General features: G+C 43.5%; 2 protein-coding genes and 1 pseudogene across 2 annotated transcripts; 1 reads left to right on the forward strand and 2 right to left on the reverse strand.

The window, feature by feature from the left end:
• Positions 1-7,992: 7,992 nt before the first annotated feature.
• LOC121772148 lies at positions 7,993-9,306 on the reverse strand (annotated as a pseudogene).
• Positions 9,307-16,052: 6,746 nt separating this feature from the next.
• Positions 16,053-19,502, forward strand: LOC121773661. The gene has a single exon (XM_042170562.1). It carries the CDS (start codon positions 16,053-16,055, stop codon positions 19,500-19,502), a length of 3,450 nt encoding a protein of 1,149 aa, XP_042026496.1.
• A 565-nt stretch (positions 19,503-20,067) lies between these two features.
• Positions 20,068-21,731, reverse strand: LOC121767892 (stress enhanced protein 1, chloroplastic-like). Its single transcript, XM_042164229.1, has 4 exons — positions 21,565-21,731; positions 21,418-21,498; positions 21,062-21,249; positions 20,068-20,329 (listed from the first exon to the last, which is right to left on the reverse strand). The coding sequence occupies exons 1-4, from the start codon at positions 21,614-21,616 to the stop codon at positions 20,225-20,227; spliced, it is 426 nt and encodes a 141-aa protein (XP_042020163.1). The 5' UTR covers positions 21,617-21,731; the 3' UTR covers positions 20,068-20,224.
• Positions 21,732-21,864: the final 133 nt, after the last annotated feature.

Genomic DNA, 21,864 nt, shown 5'->3' on the forward strand with positions numbered 1-21,864 from the left:
CTTGTTTTTCCGCTGCCGTGTTTCGAATCGTTCTTGTTAAAGTCTTTCGTTTTGCCCCACACTACTTTTTAACATTATTTACCTTGAGATATTAACCCGCTCCTTAAATGTTTAATCGTTTAAAACTCTTCTTTTGAAGCTTTGTTTAAGATATTGTCTTTCATTGCTTTCCCCTTTTTCTTCCCTGCTCCTTCGTTCCTTCCCTAGTCACGATTTCCCCGTCTTTACTATCCTTAGTGAGGACGGTCGTGACAGGCTGATTTTATGTTCGGGGACTGTTATGACTTATGACTGCATCTTTCTTATCAAGGTGTGCATTTTGATTGAATTAACTCAATAAAATGAAATCTGATACTATGCTCTGTAATTACTGTTGGGAAATAAACACAGGCAATCACGAATATGAAAGATAATGAACACAAGAAATTGTTTACCTGGTTCGATACAATGTGTATCTACGTCTGGGGGCGATGTCAAGCCAGGGATTTCACTATATAATTTCAGAATGATTTAACAATGAGGGAGCACCTCTATTTATAAGCAACTAGAGAGCCCTAATTATAGTCAAACTAGGAAACATATATCACAAGGAAAAAATACTTCAAGAAAATAAATCCTAAACATGGTGGGAGATAAATTAGGCTCCATAATTAACAATCTCCCACTTGGAGACTAACAACTCCTAAACAACCATTTCCTCGTGATCTCATCCCTTCATCCGCTTAGCATCGCCTAACCTTCTCTTCAAGTTCCAAGGCCAATTGAAGCTATGCATAGCTTCAATTTCTCTAAGGTCGCCACCTTAGTAAACATGTCTGCAGGATTCTCACTTACAAGTATCTTCACAAGTTGCAGGATTTTCATCTCCACTAGGTGTCAGATGTAATGATACTTCAACTCCACATGCTTTGTCCTAGAATGAAACGCTGGATTCTTCGCCAAGAAAATAGCACTCTGACTATCACTGTAGAGTATGCTACTCTTGTTCTCCTTCCCAAGTTCATCTAAGAAACTCTGCAACCACACCATCTCCTTGCTTGCCTCTGTTGCAGCTACATATTCAGCCTCCGTAGTAGACAAAGCAACGGTCTTCTGCAACTTAGAAGTCCATGAAATAGCAGTACCACCATAAGTAAATACATACCCAGTTGTGCTTCTTTTCTCATCAAGATCATTGGACGCCAAGTCTGCATCCACACAACCTGCCAGCTCGACATTCTTGCCATTGAAACATAAGACACTTTCTGTAGTACCTCTCAAGTATCGAAGGATCCATTTAACTGCTTCCCAATGTTGCTTGCCCGGATCACCCATGAACCGGGCTCACTACCCCTACTGCTTGTGCAATATCAGGCCTCGTACACACCATTGCATACATAATACTGCCAATTGCTGAAGCATAAGGAATTTTCTTCATTTCAGCACGTTCTTCTTTTGTACTCGGCGACTCCTTCTTCGACAGCTTAAAGTTACTGCCTAAAGGCACACTTACTGGCTTCGAATTATCCATGTTGAATCTTTCCAATACCTTACCAATGTAAGCAGCTTGCAAAAGATACAATTTTCCTGCCGCCTTGTCACGCTCGATTCTCATGCCCAAAATTTGATTAGCCACTCCAAGATCTTTCATGGAAAATCGTTCAGATAATTGCCTTTTCAACTTATCCATCTCCTTTTGATCACCTCCTGCGATCAACATATCATCAACATATAATAACAAGATAAGATAGCTCTTATCAAACCTCTTGTAGTAACAACAATGGTCAGCGTAGCATCTTTTATAGCCAATCTCCATCATGAATGTACCACTGCTTTGGAGCTTGCTTTAAACCATACTCTTCTTCAACTTGCACACAAGATTTTCCATTCCTTTTACTACGAATCCTTCAGGCCGTGTCATGTACAACTCATCCTCCAAATCACCATGAAGGAATGCCGTCTTTACATCCATCTGATGTAACAATAGATTTTCTGCAACTACCATACTCAACACTAAACGAATAGTAGTTAGTTTCACAACAGGAGTGAACAGATCTGTATAATCAATACCGTATCGTTGCTCAAATCCCTTGACAACCAGCCTAGCCTTGTAGTGCTTGCTACCATCAGCTTCACCTTTGATTCGATAGACCCACTTGCAATGCAATGCCTTTTTCCCTTTAGGAAGTTCCACAAGCTCCCATGCGCCATTCTGGAGAAGAGAGGCAAACTCGCCATCCATGGCAATTTTCCACCTTCGTTTATCAAGGCCTTCTCCTGCCTCTGCATAACACTCGGGCTCACCACCATTAGTAAGTAACAAATAGAAATTAGAGGGCGAGTACCTATCAGGTGCACGTCGCTCTCTAGTCGATTTAGGCAGTGGAATAGTCGGTGGTGGAGTGCTTGGTTCTTCTTCAAGCACCTCTTCAGCATTCTGACTCTCCTTGCTCCCACTCGAGTTTGAGATGTCTAGCTCGACCACTTGGGGCTCAGAACTGCTGGGACTCGACGCCTCCAATCTATCCTTGTACAATACCTGTTCATTGAAAATGACATCTCTACTGCGAATAACCTTATGGTTCAGCTCATCCTAGAGTCTATAACCGAACTCATTGCCTCCATAACCAATGAACGTACACTTAATAGATTTAGCATCCAACTTACTTCTCTCAACGAAACTAACATGAGCATAAGCAACACAACCAAAGATGCGTAGGAAAGATAGATTTACCTCTTTTCCTGTCCAAACCTCCTCGGGTATCCGAAACTCCAAGGGAACTGATGGACCTCTATTAATTAGGAATGCAGCTGTGTTGACTGCATCTGCCCAAAAACTCTTTGGCAATCCACATTTCAACCTCATGCATCTTGCTCGCTCATTCAACATTCTGTTCATACGCTCTGCGATTCCATTCTGCTGTGGAGTTCCTTTCACAGTTTTCTCCATGCGGATTCCATTCTCGGCGCAAAACTCCTTGAACTTTGCAAGTTTATATTCTCCTCCATTATCGGATCTTAGACACTTCACCTTCAGCCCGGTTTCAGTTTCAACAAGGGCTTTCTACTTCCTAAAAGCGTCAAATGCATCGGATTTACTCTTCAGAAAATAAACCCATAGCTTTCGAGTAGAGTCGTCGATGAAAGTTATATAATATTCAGAGCCTCCTAGGGACTTCACAGGTGCTGGTCCACATAGATCAGTGTGGACCATCTCCAACTTATGTGTCTTCAATTTTCTGCCTCCTCTTGAGATACTCACCTTTTTTTCCCAAATACGCAATCCTCGCACAGGCCAACTTCAACAGTTTTCAGGCCAGGCAGTAAACCTCTTGAGCACATTATCTTCATCCCTTTCTCGCTCATGTGGCCAAGACGACAGTGCCACAAATCTGCATTATTTGTCTCACTTGCAATATCAATGCAATCTTTGGAGTTAGTTGTGGTATACAACGTACCCTCCTTCTTACCTCGAGCTACTATCATAGCTCCCTTGGTAATCTTCCAATTGTTGCAGCCAAACGTCACGGTGTACCCTTCTGCATCAAGCTGCCCAATCGAAATCAAACTTCTCTGCAATCCAGGAATGTGTCTGACTCCATTCAGTTTTATCACGGATCCATTGGACGTCACTACCTTCACGTTTCCCTTTTCCATGATATCTAAGGGCTCGTCATCAGCCAGATGTACCTTCCCAAAATCGCCAGAAACGTAGTCTTCCATTATCTTCACATTGCTGCAGGAGTGAAACGACGCTCCATAATCCAATACCCACGATTCCATCGGACTACTGACACTCAAGACCAACGTCTCGCCATCGTCATCAGACATGGTAGCGTTTGTTGTCTTCTTGTTCTTCTGATCCTTATTCTTATACTTCTTCGGTGCCTCACACTGATTTCTAAAATGCTCAAACTCATCACAATTCCAGCATTTTACTTTATCCAAATCCTTCTTGGATTGGCTCCTTCCTCTGGAATTTGATCTTCCACGATTTTGCTTTCCCTTCGATCTGCCTCTCTGTTCTGTATTCAGTGCGGATCCCGAAGTAGAAGATCCTGATTCTCTCCGGCGAACTTTCTCACCAATCATCAGATCTCTTACTCTGTCAACTGTTAGGTTTGTCTCTGCAGCAGTAACTGCTGTCACTGTGCCAGCCCAACTCTCAGGCAGAGACGATAGCAAAATCAGGGCACGAATTTCATCATCGAATTTTATATCAACCGAGTTCAGTTGCGAAGTAATCATGTTGAACTCGTTGAGATGTTGCGGCACCAGCTTTCCCTCTTGCATTCTAAAATTAAACAATCGTCTAATCAGATGTATCTTGTTTGCCGTTGATGGTTTCTGATACATGTCATCCAAGATCTTCATCATCTCCTTTGTCGACTTTGCTGCAGTCGTGTGATAAGCCACATCCTTGGACAACGATAGTCTAATCGCGCTCATCGCTTTTCTGTCCAGCAGCTCCCACTCCTCTTGTTCCATCTTTTCGGGTTTGGTTTTTAAAGGCTTCCAGAGATCTTTACCGTACAGGTAATCCTCAATCTGCATCTTCCAAAATCCGAAATCAGATCCGTCGAACTTCTCTACAGCAATTTTCTCGTCGATCCCCATCGTGATTTCTGCCTCTTAAACAGTAGGCTCTTGATACCAGTTGTTGGGAAATAAACACAGGCAATCACGAATATAAAAGAGAATGAACACAAGAAATTATTTACCCAGTTCGATATAATGTGTATCTACGTCTGGGGGCGATGTCAAGCCAGGGATTTCACTATATAATTTCAGAATGATTTAACAATGATGGAGCACATCTATTTATAAGCAACTAGAGAGCCATAATTCTAGTCAAACTAGGAAACATATATCACAAGGAAAAAATACTTCAAGGAAACAAATCCTAAACATGGTAGGAGATAAATTAGGCTCCATAATTAACAATTACTTCAAATTTCACTAGACTTAGTGATGCGATATGTTACTCAAATACTTTTCCAGTCTTTTCTAATACATTGTACTAATGTTTATTGTGGTCTGTGTGTATATAACTGTCATTCTATGAACGTTACGTTGCATTTATCATGTTTCACAAAAATGAACATTTCAAACCTGCATAATAGTTGGATTTATCTTATGGAGTAGTAGTATTCTTTCGTTGAGGAAGAGAAGATTGAAATCCATATATCGCCTTTCACGGGTCAAAAGGTTACCTAATTATAATGCACGGGGTACTAACAAAATTTTGTTTTCAAATGGGAACCAAATTTTTATCTTTCAAATATGATAATTATCTCTTTTTTACCCTTATAAATATTTTAATATTGTTTTTCTTTTGCAATATGAATAACAATGAAGGGATGTATTCAGATCCTTTTTCTATCTTTTGTTCTATTATTCTTTTTAATCTCAGCCCCACGATTTTATCATCCGGCGGTTAGATTGATGTCACGTGTTATTTAATAATGTAGATTTTCAGTTGAATAATGCACACCGACTAATAATGCACCATTATAGTGTAATAATGCAAATTTTCATTCTAATAATGTAAACAGGCCAATAATGCAGATTTTTCATCAAATAATGCAGATCATCACAACCATTCAATTCAATGATCCAAGGGTTGTGATCTGATTGAAATTTGCACTGAAAAGCTGTGAAGGACCTTAACATACCTCTAACAATGAATACAGTATCTTAAAATATAAATTTTAAAATATTTTAAAAACATTTTAGAGAACATTCTGTCTCATTAGTAACGTCTCAAAATAAAAATATTAGGAAATGTAGTTCTTAACTTTTTTTTTAGAATCTATACTAATCTAAAGTGCAAGTTTGATGAAAAGTCCTTAATGTCCTTTTTGGAGGGAAAATGGAAAGATGAGGTGTCTTCTATTCAAAAATAATTTTTTAAGGCAAAAACAATTGGACAAATAATAGCCCAATAAAATGCTAACTTCTTGAAAGAAGCGTTAAAACACATTTAAATAGTGCACTACCATTAAAAAAAATTTATAATTAAGTTATTAAATTTATATATTAATTAGTCTTATATTTGAGTTAAATTGGAATTGTGCTAGAGAGTTTAGTTTGCCTTCCATTTATTTAGGTTAAAATTGAGATTTAATCATTTATTGCAATACTTTTTCTCCGAACTAATTCACAAGCTAAACGGCAACACATATATGTAATGCTTACAATTTCCATCCTATATTTACTCAATTAAAGTTTTTAGTTCTTATATTTTAATTCGCCTCTAATTAAACCATACTACTAAGTTTATAGATTAAACTAAGAAATAAGATGACATTATATATATTTAAAATTAAATCTAACTTAGTATAGCTTCTTAATATAAAGAGTAGTCTAAATTCTCACATTATTCAAAACAAAACAAAATGCATAAAATATTATCGTTATTTTAAGTGATAGTAGTAGTAATTTACTTTTTATACGTATATGTGGCGGGAAGTAAGAAATTTATTCTTTCCAATATAAAAAATCCATTTAGTCTTTGGCAATGTATATCAATTTATGTTATGATCTGAAATTAAAAGAAAGAAATAAACAGTCAACTAAAATGTTATTATTGGACAATACAAATTTTCTAACTTGACTTCTCAAAGAAGTTTTAAATTTATATGATTTAAATTATTCATATATTTAATGTGGATATGTTTAATATTCCATATATTTTTTTCGAATTACTTTTTTATAAATTAAGCTATTAAATTTATATATTAATTTACCTTTTATTTGGATTAACGACTTGCATAGCACTTTCAATAAACATCTTTACTCAAACATATTTTCTTTATTTGTATATCTTATTCTAATTAATTCATACTCTTTGATCACTACCCACACATCTTATTTTTGTCATTAATTTTATTGTTTTTACTTCACTTAGATTATAAATTAAAATTGCATAAATGTTTCATTCACTGGGGAGTAGTAAATTCTTCATTTTGAGTGAGACAAGATAAGTACATTTCTGTTTTTTTAAATCTTCATATTGCTTTCAATTCTTATTTTCAATATATTTATTATATTTTATATTCATTATTTGAAACTCTTATGTCTCGTGTATAGCTCGGGTGTTAATACTAGTATATGTTAAATGGCACTTTTAAGATAATTTTAAGCATATTTTTGAGTTTGACAAATTAAAATGGACCGCCGTGTCTGCGGACTTCCTCTCCTTTTTGACCAAACTGAACCGTCGACTTCCAGCATGGTAGATTTCAAAGAAATATAGCACTCCTGTTTTTTTTTAAAAAATAATTGTATTTTAAAGTGTATATAGTGAAAAAAATTAGTACTAGTACTAACTTCTATTTGCTTAGGTCAGAATCTGAATTTGATAATTAAATTATTAAAGAAAAACATTTTAATGACATTATAACGGCAAATGTATACTCCCTCTTCTTTGCTCCTTGACAAATTTATCAAGAGTGTTATTATTGATGCTCCTTGACAAATTTATAAGTGTTATTATTGCAGCAAAAAAGGGATTCATTTGCCTTAGGCAGCCTCCACATTCCGGTCCGACATTATGTGGCTTGTGCTTGACATCATGTGACTTGTATCTGAGAGATTGAAGCAACTACTATTATTGTATCAAAAAATGAGATTATGTCGCATTAACAGCCTCCACACTCCGGCCTGACATCATGTGACTTGTGCCCGAGAGATAGAAGCAACTACACGACAGTAATGAGATTCGAAGTCATTGTTTATTTGCTATCCATACATTTCTTGTTTATTTGCTATCCATACATTTCTTGTTTATTTCTATGTCATACTATCACTTACTCCACCTAGATGAACTTCAAGGCATTTATTTTGGTAGAACTTCAAGATAAATGCTGGAAAATGCATACCCATGCTCACGGTTCACATCATTACTGTTGCATAACAAGTAGACGTAGACTCTATATTACATTAGTGTGACATAAAACTATACTATAATACAGTACATGACAAAACATGCTCGTTAATGTTACATTCAGTTTATGACATTATATCCATCTTCTTAGGAGGAACGTAAGTGGCGATATCCTGAATGAGAGCAGTAAGATCATGATAAGACGACCCTCCTTCCTCAACTGCCTTCCTCGCCATCTCCTTATAATCTAAGGCCCTCCACCTCATCTCCACCTCAGCTCCCCCCACCATAACCGCCCGCACCCCCTTCGCCACCGCCACTTCTTATTCCCAACCGGAACCCCAACCCCCAAAACCTCCGTCACCAACTTGTCGTTGAAAAACTGCTCCGCGAATAGTGGCCACGTCACCATCGGTAACCCCGCGCACACGCCCTCCAGAGTCGAGTTCCATCCACAGTGCGTCACAAATGCCCCAATCGCAGGGTGATCGAGGATCGCAACCTGCGGGGCCCACCCCCTCACAATTATGCCTCTGCCTTCCATCCTCTCTTCGAACCTTTCCGGCAGCCACTCCTCCTCGCCTCCGTCTCCGCTCCTCACAATCCAGATGAAGCTCTGCCCGGAGGCGTCGAGTCCATTCGCGAGCTCATTCAACTGGGCCGGAGTGAACTTCGCCATGCTACCGAAACACACGTAGACTACGGAATTGGCCTTCTTCGAATCCAGCCAAGCCAAGCATTGGTCACCGTTGATTTCGTTTCCGTTTCCATTGGTGCAGAGAGCAAGAGGGCCTAAGCTCCAGGCCTTCCTCCCCAAAACATCTCTGTAATGACGGGCGTAGTCGGGCTCGAGCTCATGGAAGCTGTTGATGACGACGCCGTAGCTTCTGGAGTCGGATTCCCTCATCTGCTGAATCCAGCGGCTGAAATCGTCTTTGTTCTCGTGCAAATTGTAATCGGAGACCTGCGTCTTCACGAGCTTGACTTGGTGAGGGAGATTGGGGATGAGAAAGGGCTCGGAGTCGTTGAAAGGCTTGTGGCGGCGCATCTCCTCGGAGACGCAGAGGGAGAAGTAGCTGGTGCCGTGGAAGACGAGGCGCGGGATGCCGAATCTGAGGGCGGAGTCGGCCGTCCACGGCAGGAACATGTCGGAGACTAGGCAGTCTGGGTTGAGGCGCTTGACAAGATCCTCGAAGGGGTGTTGGAGGAGAGAGAGGGCTTTGAAGAACATGGGGAGAAGGGTGGGGAGGGAATGGGAGGGTGATGAGGTCGATTGGGAAGCCGGAATCTTGAGCGGTCATGACTGGCTGGGAGAATGCCGGGGTGGAGATGATGCTGGCTTTGAGGCCGCGGGAGGTGAAGAGTTTGGCCATGTCGATTGCTGGGATCATGTGGCCGTGGGCCATCAGTGGGAGGAAGAAGAAGTGAAGCTGTTTCATTGTTACTGATGGATGCTACTAGATGGAGGTGAACTGAGTGCAGACTAGGACTAGGCCAGTGTATACATATAAAAATACTACTCCTACTATATAAGTGAGGGAGTCACACTTGTCGCTTCATGAGAATGTGAAATGGGCTCTTCCACGGACAGCAGTACAAGTGCATCGCCGCGTGTATGCCTATGCATCATCACCTAATTGAATACGGATTTGCAATCACCAGCTAAGAGCATCCGACCAATTGCTCGTACGTCCGTCCGTGCCAGCGGCGCAGTACCACTGTCCGTCACTGCGCTCTTGCCGCTGGCGAGCAGCCGACGTGGCGCGTTCTGATTGGCCAACGGCATTTCTGTTGGAAATTTAATTTTTTCTTTTTTAAAAAAAATCGAAGCCATCCACAACGTTGTTGCTATACCGTTCCTTACACTACTATTTGCGGGCCCCACTGTACTTTTTTACTTCATTCCTTAACTAAGGAACGGAACTTGCAACCCTCCGTTCCTTATCTGTTTCTTAACCGTTCCTTAAATTACTATTCATTCAATTTCATTTTTTATTTTTATTTCCAACTCAATTCAATTAAAGCAAACACACTTCATTAAAAAACACACAACATAAAAAAAATTACAACTTAAAATTCTAAAAAATAAAAAACACACAATTAAAATCCTAAAAAATTAAATGTTGCATAATTTAAAATATAAATTTAAAGAAAATAAAAAAACTACTCCGCCGGCGAATCATCCCCCGAAGGCGGTCGAGGTGGAGGGGGAGTCGGAAGGCCAAGTTGTGCTGCCATATGCACAATTCCGTTCCACCAGGCCGCGCATTGGGAGGGCGAGAAGCGGGAAGTGTCCGCCATTGTGGCGGTCATGTACACTGCCATAAGGGTGTTCGAGCCTCCCCCGAGCCCGCCTGGCTTGATTTGCCTCGACCCTTCTTCGCTCTAGCCGCCTTCGTCCCTTGCGGCCGACGGCGCCCACGGCTGGATCCCCTGTCATCGCCGGCCATACCCGCAAACTCCTGCGGTGCACACTCTTGTTCGCCGCTGCCCTCGCCGGTGTCACCAGACGAGTATTGGCCACTCGCCGTGTGTTTTGTGCGCTTTGAGGTTGAGCCCGAGCTGGAGCGGACACCGTCGGCCCACCTTTCTTCTTTGAATTGTTTGAATTGTTTACCGGTGTCCTGGTTGTAGACGCGCAAAGCCGCCCTCAGAATGTCGGCTCCAGAAGCTCCGCTTTGGTAGTGCGCCGCTTCGGTCGAGTAGATGCAACAGAATTTTTTGACTTGTTTGTCGACTCGGCCAAAGTGAGAGTGGAGCATCTTATATGTGCGCTTCCAGGACCCTTTCGGCTTAATCTGGTGGTAGATCTCGGTGACCTTTTCCCAGAAGCACTTGTTGGGTTGTTGATTCTCGACGATGGGATCGTACGAGACGGTGATCCAGGCGTTGTACACCGCCATCGTTTCGTTGTTGCTGTACGGATGCCGGCCTAGATCCTCCTCTTCCTCATCCTCCTCTTCGCCCGCCTCAGCCTACACCCAGAGTGGGTTCAACGGGGAAATCCTCCCGAATCTGGGATAATCCCTGCGAATACCGCGGGGCGGAGGGACGAGCGTATGCATCCACGTCAAAAGTGGGTGGTTGGTACCCACACGGCGTCGCCGAACCCGTCGTGCCCGACGTCGACAAACCGGAACCACCCAGTGCGTTGTACATGGTCTCCCAATCGTTAAACGTGTTGAGATCCCACTCGATATGGCCACCACCGCCGAAGTTGCCGTCGCCGGACATTTTTTGATGAGATGTTAGATGAAAATTGGAGAGGAAATGAAGTTGATTTATGAATAATAGATGTGTAGTTGTGTGTGAAATGAGGACGAATTAGGAGTATTTATAGAGTAAAAAAATAAAAAATAAAAAAAAATAGATGTGTAGTTGTGTTCTGATTGGCCAACGGCATTTCCGTTGGAAATTCAATTTTTCTTTTTTTAAAAAAAATCAAAAATAATATCAAAAAATAAAAAAAAATATTTTCACAATCCCAAAAAAATGGTCGTTTTTCTGACCGCTTTTCTGGATTTTTTTTATCCCCAAAATCATCTATAAATACACACATTCATCATCCATTTTTCACATCAAATCATCTCTCATTCATATTTTTTCATACAACTTATCTACACCTTCATCTCTCACTCAAAACCTGAAATGGATTTTACCCATCTCATTGCGGAATCGGAGCTCGAAGAACAAGAATACTATGAACAACATCGTGCCGCTTATGAAGCCTATGTCGCAGCGAATACCCCTGCCCCTCCTCCTCAACCAACTAGATCAACTAGCCGCTACATTCCTCGTGACAGGGAGGGAGCCCAGGAAAGGCTCGTTGCCGACTATTTTTCCGACCAGCCGCGGTTTCCGGAAGATTACTTTCAGCGCCGTTTTCGCATGTCAAAGCGCTTGTTTATGCGTATTGTCAACACATTGGCTGCCCGTGTTGAATACTTTCAAACAAGTACAAACGCAGCCGGTCGGCAAAGCCTCTCGCCGTTGCAGAAGTGTTCGTGTACCATCTGACAACTTGCTACTGAACAAACGGCTGACCTCTTCGACGAGTATTTGCGTGTCGGTGAGTCCACTGGAATCATTTGCCTTAAAAAATTTTGCGAGGGCGTTCGTTCAGCCTTCGGTGATGAATTCCTTCGGGCACCCACCACCGATGATTGCCAACGGTTGCTTCGTCTTCACGAAACAGTCCATGGCTTTCCCGGTACGCTTGGCAGCATTGACTGCATGCATTGGAGGTGGAAGAATTGCCCGACTGCTTGGAGGGGGTAACACTTAAGCGGCCCCAAAGGCGGCGGCCCAACACTTATCCTTGAAGCGGTCACCGACTACCGCCTATGGATTTGACATGCATATTTTTGTATTGTCGGATCCAACAACGACTTGACCGTACTTTATTCTTCACCACTCTTCACTGATTTGTTAAATGGTGTAGCACAAGCGATCGACTCACCGTCAACGGAAATACATACCACATGGGTTACTATCTCGCCGATGGTATCTACCCAAGGTGGTGGACTTTCGTGAAGACGCTCAGCAACCCGCAAAACCCGAGACTGGTTCTTTTTCCGCAGCGTCAAGAGTCCGCTCGGAAAGACGTCGAAAGAGCCTTTGGGGAACCCGATTCAACATTGTGAAAGCCTCGTCTCAGCTGTGGTACGTGAAAAATATCGCCGACATCATGTACACGTGTATTATCTTACACAACATGATTATAGCCGACGAAGGACCGAGGGCGGCTAGATTTTACGACAAGGATGAAGCCGGAAGCTCAACCGCGAGGTCTCCCCCACGCCGAGGTGTGCATATGACGGTGGGTGAGAGGATCGAAACAAGGCACACAATGCGCGATACCCGAACCCACGTTGCGCTACAAGAAGAGCTAATCAAACACATGTGGGCGAAATTCGGCCACGAGTAGTGGGTTTTTAATTTTATGAATTTAATTATGTAATTTTTTATTTTAAGATTTTAATTATGTAATTTTTTTTTGTACTTTGTAATATTATTATCTATATTTTTAATGAATTTTAATATTGTGGAAATGTTTTTATTTAAATTGAATAATAGAATGGTGGGACCCTTGTGCTCGTCCTTGTGGAAGAGCACGGATGTGGGTGTTGTGCTCTTGCCTAAGAGTAGGCAGAAAAAATGGGTTCGGGCCTACATCCGTGCTCGTTGGCAAGAGCACGGAGTGTGAATGCTCTAATGTATTTGTGTAAATATGTGTAGCAAACAACTTAGTTTTACTGCCCACGAGCTTTGCAATTAATATAGTGACAAGTTGCCAACAAATAGGCGATAACAAAACCTTAAATTGGCGTTGAAATCTGCTGGCATGAGCAAGTGATATCAAGTCTCAAGCAGTCAAGAACAGTCCATAGTGGCTTCCCCACTCCCCCCGACGGGGACATGCTCCAGCCGCCCTCCCCACCACCCCAGGGAAACATGTCGGAAAAGGATCCGGACCTGGAGTCGACGGTCCCTCTAGTGGGTATGACCTTCACGGCGCAAAAACCAGCGAAGAAATTTTCTCGGCGCAAAGCAACCCCGAAGGAGAGAGCGGGCGCACCCTCATCTTGCGAAGTTAGTGAAGATGGGAAGAAGAGAGGAAGAGGACATATCCACCACTATCTCTTCCCGATCCCGGAGTGCCGGGCAATCAGGAGAAAAATCGCCGTTGAAAGCAGTCTGACGAAGCATCATGAGTCCCTAAAAGACCTGCTCGAAGCTGTGAACCCACAGCAAAAACAACAGCGCGAAGGTTCCCCTCCCCCTGAGGTGGCCACCCCGGCCCTCCCGACGAACTATGGCCAGCCCGCAAAGGGTGGCTTACCGGAGGAGACGGTCAAAGAGGGTGCAGAAATGACCGTTGACAGCCTGCTCATACAGTACGAGAATATCTCTGCGGACAGAACCTTGGAGGATGGGAATTTGACGGTTAGTGAGCTTGTTTCACTCTATAGCTCTAATACAAATCCACCTTCGAAAAGCCAAAAGAATAATTGCCAAAATGAGGAAGTCTCCACTTTTGACCAAGCGGTTTTAGTCTATGAGCTGGATAAAGTGAAGCCTAATAGAGATAACGTGTCACCTGCTGGGGATAATGAATATCTTTTGGATGTGATGGAATCACAACCGCTGCACCCTACCCCATCAGCGCCAAGAGCCAACGCTGACTTTTTGTACGAAACCCATCAGCCTAAGTGGAATGGAGCAGTGAAGTTACTCCGATCGGTTAGCAAAATCATTGATCCTCAACCGGTACAACCACTGGTGATGACCCCACCAAACATCCGGACAAGTTTTGACGAGGAATTCCCTCCTCTCAAACATGACCCGCGGAGCAAACGGCCAGGGGGCCTCTCGGGTGGGGCAGGAACTTCGGTCGCGGCATCCCATAGTAAGCCACCAGAAAACTTGAGGACAGCTCTTCCACAAAACCCACAACAATCAAGAGAAATGGACAATCAGGCACCACTGCGAACAGGAGCCCATCCCGAGAAAGATAAAGGGTTGAAAGCGTCAATGGCGGAGATGGTCAGGTCAGGGGATTTGTATTGAGATCGACATCCACAAAATCACGACTGTCGTTTGCTAGGATTTGTATTGAGATCGACATCTCAAAACCGCAACCAGAGGAATTTGTGCTAGATATACTGGGGAGAGAGCATAAGCAAAAGGTCGTTTGGGACAAAATCCCACCATACTGTCGAGACTGCCGACATGTTGGCCACGCTAGTGCAAATTGCTATGCGTTCGGGAAAAAAGAAATGCCAAAAAGGCAAAACTACAACAACTCGGGGGTCCGTCACCAACAATCTGCACCAAAGCATCATATGGAACATCAGAAGAATGCACCCCCGGAAGGGAGGAAGACTCCGCTGCAAGCCATAAATGATACCTTCTTGGGAGGCAAGAGTTTTGCAGGGGAGGGGACCTCGGGGGATCCAAGTAGGAAGCAAGGTGATCGAGATGTAGACGGCTTTCGGATTCAAGGACGGAGGAGAAGGGGACGACATCCACAACAACAAAGGGCACCAGAAAAAATGTCCCAACCAGGATCAGACAATGAGTTAGAAGGATGGATACCTGCAGACATCTCATATGGGAGGAACGCCTCTTCTCTTTCCCCTCCAAGGGGAAACAGAGGAAAAGGAAGCAGTAGGGGTGGCTTTATTGGCCATGGCACACCTCGCTTAGTATCGCAGTTCGGGAAACCGTCATACTACAAGCAACTGGAGAATGGAGAGTTTGTAAAAGAGGAGTCTGAGGAGGAAATAGAGATGGAGGTGGATACTGGCAACATCACTTCCATTGAACACTTGGTCATACAGAGTGGCTTCGAAGAGACAACCATGATGAGTCAACAAAAACACCAAAAAAAAAGTGATCTTGATGGAGGTACAGGGAGAAACGAGGCCTTCCGCCTCGGGGGCAGTATAACCTCGTTATGCCACACAACTTTCTGTTTTGGAACGCAAGGGGCATAGCTAACGCAAGCACCCAATGCGTCCTAAACCAGCTGATTAATTTACACAAAATTTCTTTTGTTGCTTTGATTGAGCCTCTGATTCAACCTCGCTCGGATGTTACTCGGAAGTTGAATCTGGACTTCAAGGGCTCTAATAGGAATGGGAAAATTTGGATCCTGGCCAAGCAAGAGTAGAATGTGGAGGTAGCTTTAGACTCAGAGCAGCTCTTCCACCTGATCGTTACAACTGCCACAATCCCAACCCCCTTCCACGTCTCTGCAGTCTATGGTAAATGGTCGAGAGCGAGTCGGCTTCTGCTGTGGAACTCACTCCGACGCATCGCAGGCTGCATGGAAAATACACCGTGGATCATTGGGGGAGACTTCAACATCTTTCTTTCGGAACATGAGAAACAGGGGGGTCAAGAATGCAATACCGAAAAAGAAAGGGAAATGATGGATTTTGCGGAAGCTATTACGGACTGCCAACTGTGGGATCCAGGAAGTGATGGCCCCGAGTTCACATGGGCAAGAGGAGAAGTGTTTGAGAGAATTGATAGAGTGCTACTTGGGAAATAATGGCAAACCATTTTCCCCACTACTCGAGTCACAACCCTCCCGAGGATCATGTCTGACCATGGCCCCCTCTTGGTTAGATGTAGCCGGCCTCCGCCACCCTCTCGTCCCCCGTTCAGATTCCAAAATATGTGGACGCGACATCACACGTTCCAACAGGAGGTCGCACGGATCTGGGAGACGGAAGTTGATGCTTGTGGAATGAGGAAGCTTCAACTCAAGCTCGCATTGGCTAAAGGAGCTCTCAAAGTGTGGAACAAGGTGGTTTTCGGCAACATCTTCGAAAAAGTTAGGGAAGCAGGGGATAGAGCCTCTCTCGCTCAAGCTGAATTCGAACGAGACCCCTCCCCAGCAAACAGAAGCATCCACAACCAAAGAGGAGCTGAATACCTACTCACCCTCAAGATGGAGGAGGACTTCTGGAAACAAAAGGCCGCGGTCAGGTGGATCGTTGAAGGGGAACGAAACACCCGCTATTTCCAGGGAAGAGCAAAACAAAGGAAAATCCGAGCAAGAATTCATGAAGTCTCGGACAACAGCAGACAAATCACAGGGGATGAAGAACTACGCTCTTCGACGGCTTCTTTCTTCAAACAGCTCCTCACCTCAGAGGATATTCCACTACATGAACCTAACCTTGATCTCATTCAACCTCTCCCGATAAATTGCGAAGTTGGCAGGATCGAGGAGTCTCCGCTTGAACCAGAGGTGAAACAGGCAGTGTTTGATATTGCTGCAGATGGAACGCCTGGACCGGATGGATTTTCATCCCTCTTCTTCCAAACCTGCTGGGATATCGTCGGCAAGGACGTTACAGAGGCAATTCAAGACTTCTTCGGCGGAGGAACCATGCCAAGAAGCTTTACTTCCACAATGATTGTGCTTATCCCAAAAAAGGAGAAACCGGTGACATGGTCGGACTATCGGCCGATTAGCCTTTGCAACATCACAAACAAAATCATCTCAAAAATCCTGGCAACAAGGCTTGGGCCCTTCCTGCCCTTGGTTACTTCCCCAAACCAGAGTGGTTTCATCAAAGGACGACTGCTTAGTGACAATGTCCTTCTGGCGCAAGAACTCATTCATAATCTGGGAAACTGTTCTCCTACGCCGAACCTCGCACTTAAGCTGGATATGACCAAAGCATACGACCGGGTCCAATGGAGCTTCCTCCTCAGGATCCTCACCAGAATGGGCTTCCCCGCACGATGGATTGACATGGTGGACAGGTGCGTAAATAATTGTTGGTTTTCAGTTTTAATTAATGGAGCACCTGCAGGTTTCTTCAAATCTACACGAGGCCTCCGGCAAGGCGACCCGCTATCACCGGCACTCTTCATCCTAGCGGCAGAGTACCTTTCTCGAACTTTAGACAAGCTCATCCTTGGGAGACGAGAGATGGCTTTCATCACCACTAGGCATGCACCACAAATATCCCACCTCGCCTACGCTGATGATCTGATTGTGTTCACACAAGCCAAGGAAACCTCCCTGCGGCAGCTGGTGCAGACTCTCGGCCTTTATGAAAAGGTCTCGGGGCAGATGATCAATGCAGAAAAAAGCCACTTTTTCCTCGATGAAAAACACACTGCATGGGCCCCGAGGATTAAAAGAATAGGAGGCTTTCAACAGGGAAAACTCCCGTTTATCTACCTGGGGGTGCCGATCTTTAAAGGAATCAAGAAAAATGATATGTTCCTCTTCCTCTGGAACAAGATCTCGGAAAGAATCCACTCCTGGTCCCACAGATTCCTATCTTTTGGAGGAAGACTTACCCTAATCAAAAGCACATTAGGAGCTATTCCACTCCATATCTTCCAAGTACTTGAGCCTACAAAGGAGGTGATTAAAAAACTCGAAAGCCTTATGGCGCGGTTCTTCTGGGGAGCGACAGGTGAAGGAAGGAAAACTCACTGGATAAACTGGGATCTAATTTGCCACCCTTATGATGAAGGAGGCCTTGGTATTAGGAAGTTGCAGGAAATGACGGATGCCTTCTCGATGAAGTTGTGGTGGAGACTACGGGAACAAGGATCACTATGGGCGAAATTCATGATGCTAAAATATTGCTCAAAAGCTGCTCCGTCTAAGGTAAAGTACACGGGTAGGAACAGTCCTACGTGGAAGCGCATCCTCAAGGCTGGGGCGAAGGCTCATCACCTCATCAAATGGTCCCTGGGGGATGGTGAAATCAATGTGTGGGAAGATATCTGGTTCGGAGATCAGCCCCTCAGTTCACATTGCAACCCCTTTGCAATACTCCCACTTATGAAGGTCAACAAATTTTGGTGTGGAGCTCAATGGAACATGGGAATGCTGCAGGGCATTTTGGGGCCGCTGGGAGTACCTAGGGAGTTAATCGAGGCTATTAAGGATATCCCGATCGAGGAAGGAATGCAAGACAGAATGAGATGGAGCTTGACTCCACGTGGAAACTTCTCTGTCACTTCGGCGTGGGAACTCTGCAGACACCACCACCCCCATACTCCGGTCTTTGGGCTCATTTGGAATAAACACCTCCTCCCCTCTATGTCAATTTCCATCTGGCGGCTGCTTGCGAACAGGATCCCGGTAGATGAAAAACTACAATGGAGAGACGTCTCGATTGCCTCGAAATGTCGCTGCTGCAAGAAACCCCAAACGGAATCGAGACAGCACCTCTTCCTCAATGGGGATAGAGCGAGGAAAATCTGGCTAAAATTCGCACGTTGGTTCCCCAACGCGCCTAGAATTGATTTTGGAAGTACCAACTTTGAACGAAGGATCAGAACGTGGAGCCGGAACCTCGTTCAGCCGGCCAAGGATCATGTCAGCATCATCATCTCGTGTGTTATTCTATGGTTTCTATGGATTGAACGAAACAACCATATCCACAATGAGACAACCTTTAGCGTCGCCCAGATCGAGCACCGAGTGGTGCTGCATCTCCAGCATGCCACCCGTGCTGGAACCTTGTCAAGAAAACAGTGGGCGGGGTGTTCACCAGCGATCGATATCCCGCTGAAGCTGCCCTCCCTGCAGTCAGAAAACAGACCAAGACCGGTGCTCTGGGTACGGCCACAACCAACATGGATTAAGCTCAACACGGATGGTACTTTCCTGCCAGCGACGGAGAGTGCAGGGGGAGGTGGTATCCTCCGGGATGATCAGGGAGAAATTATCAAGGGCTTTCACCAGCCGCTTCAAGCGTTCTCGAGCATGGAAGCTGAACTCCTTGCTCTTGCACAGGGTCTTGAGATGGCGAGAGAAGTGGGGAGAAACATTTGGATTGAATTGGATGCAAAGGTAGTAGTGGATAATATCATTGGTGGAAACCTCGGAGCAGCAACAAATCGACATGTAATGGCCAGAATCAGAAACGATCTTCAAAAATTCGAGTGGAAGATCTCACACATCCACAGGGAAGGCAATAAGGTGGCAGATAAGTTAGCCTCCATGGGCTGCCAAGAGCAATCCCGAGTTACTTTCAGTAGGAACTCGGCCCCCCCCTCTTGTCAAAGCGTTAGCGCGAATGGATTAGCTGGGAATCCCATCCTTCCGCCTCCACCCCCCTTAAATTTTAGCTTTTCCAGTGATTGAGTATATAGGTGTCTGCTTCTCTTTTGAGGTGGTCCCCTGTCTACTGTAATGTGGAATGTGGACTGTGGTGTGTGGAGCGTGGCGTGTCTTGAGTTTTGTTATGTTTTTGTGTAATTACAAGGTGAGTAGTTTGGTGTCAATCACACGTGTGCGGATGTGACAACAAATTACTCTCCTATGATGTTCCCGTGCCACTTTTGGGCATGATTAGCGTAAACTGCTTTCGATGGAATGAAAAGATGAGGGGCCCACGAACCCTCCACCGTAACGGTGTTTCATAAAAAAAAAAACAACTTAGTTTTCTTATTACTTATATCTATGGTAATAGTTTTGGCTATAATCAATTTTATACTTTGAATGTGAATGCAATTGGATACAATGCACTCTTGTTATGGATCCATTGGCTTCTCTCATAGAGGCTCTAATGAATGCAATTGGATACCATGCACCTTTTTCCAAGGGAACACTTGTTTCTAAAACCAATTTACAACTCAAAAGATTATTAACTTGCCAGTTTCTGTGCACAACGTCACGAAACTATGAGTTAAAACTACAACCATGAGCATGATGTTTCAATTGTTAATCATACAAAAAACCTGGATTTGAGATAAAGAACGTCAGTATCTTTACACTTTCATGATCTGTATGTGGAAAGTAACTCATCTTTCAAAAGAACATACAATATACATAACAGAAGGCATCTTCAAGAAAAACAAATGAGGTCAATTTTTGGATGCAGACTGAAAGATGAAGACTGCAGTGAGAACTACCACCAATGCTGTGACTGCTAACGCCACTGTTGGCAGAGGATCTGCGAGGCCAAAATTCTGCCAAGAGAGGAAGAAATACATAATTCAGTAATCTACGGAAAAGGAAAAAAAAAGGAAACTTAGAAGTATCATGGGACCTGTTGGTCTAAGGCTACTCTAGTATCAATTTTTCCCATTTGATATGTCGATTGATATCTCTACAATATACTCACCAACAAGGAGGTAGAAGAAGAAATAGTATGCTATGCCCATTTTGAACCTCATCAGAACAAGGATGCAAATACCAAACCATTGGCTTTCACGATAAGTATTTTCATATACGGCGGAAATGCTAGATTATAACAAGTCACAAAAACCTTTACATCTACAAAAGCCTATGGATAAGGCTTTGTACAAAGGATACTACTACTACTACACATTGCCTGAATTATCATATATGGTCCATAACCACCATCAAAACAAGCTATTCTTGATACCTTTAGCTACAGTTCAATTTCAAAGAGCCACCCATATATGTTGCACTCATAAGATAGTAGATGGTAATGCTACTCAATCAACAATATAGGAGTAACTAGAACCCAAAACCTAAAGACAACGGCTGTAGCCATGATAGTTAATTATCCAAAGCCTAAAGGTATATATGGTTGGAACATCTTTCCAATAAAACACAATATATCAGGCTGTGAAATACTACAGGTAATTATGCATAGATAGTAAATTATCATCCATGAAGGGATACTAAATCTGAAGAAAAGCATAGACATAGATGGCATATAATGTAGAGTATACCTCTAGAAGCCCCTTGCCAGTAGCAACTTCAACACTAATAGCAGCAGCAAAACCAACCATAGCGAGTCGTCCCAGCCATACATCTAAACCACTGCCTTGTTCATTTGTACTCTGCTCACATCTTACACACACTGATGTTGAACTGAGAGCAGCAGCCTTTCTCCGGTAGATTGGTGGTGTCCGAATCGCTGAAGACCAACATAAATTATCACATCTTGACTTTCAAAACCAAGAATCTTAGCTATATCAATGTGAGCGTAGAAAATCCATAATCAAAATCAAGTATATACGCATACGCATACGCATACGCACACGCACAGAGATTGAACATCAAACTATAATTTCTCAATTCTCACAGAGAGGGGAACCAGTGGCGAAGGCGGTGCCGAATTGACGAGAAGAAGAAACTAATTTGGCATGATGAGGCATACGAGTATCTGCACAGTAGGAGTTGTTAAAACTTGTAGATGAGAAAGAAAGGGGCAGAAGAAGCAAAATTGTACCGCGAATTGAGGCATAGCAACAGAGAGAAGAAGATAGCACGGTGGCCACCATTGTATCCACCGTAGACCTTTTCCGACTGCTGCAACAATATCCACCCAGAAATGCGAGTGGTGAGGAAGCACCCAGGAATCCGATTTATTTCAACTCACTTTATAAGCTACTGTAGTACTAGTAGTCATTCAGTTAGTTTGATTAAGTTGTAGGCTTGTTTGTAGCCTCCAATTTTGTCGTTAGCTTCTACTAGCATATTTTTTTGTTAACGAAGATAGAAGGATAATTATGTATAATGTAGCAATAAA

The sequence above is a fragment of the Salvia splendens genome, chromosome 2 (genome assembly GCF_004379255.2).
Source record: "Salvia splendens isolate huo1 chromosome 2, SspV2, whole genome shotgun sequence".
NCBI classification, from domain to species: domain Eukaryota; kingdom Viridiplantae; phylum Streptophyta; class Magnoliopsida; order Lamiales; family Lamiaceae; genus Salvia; species Salvia splendens.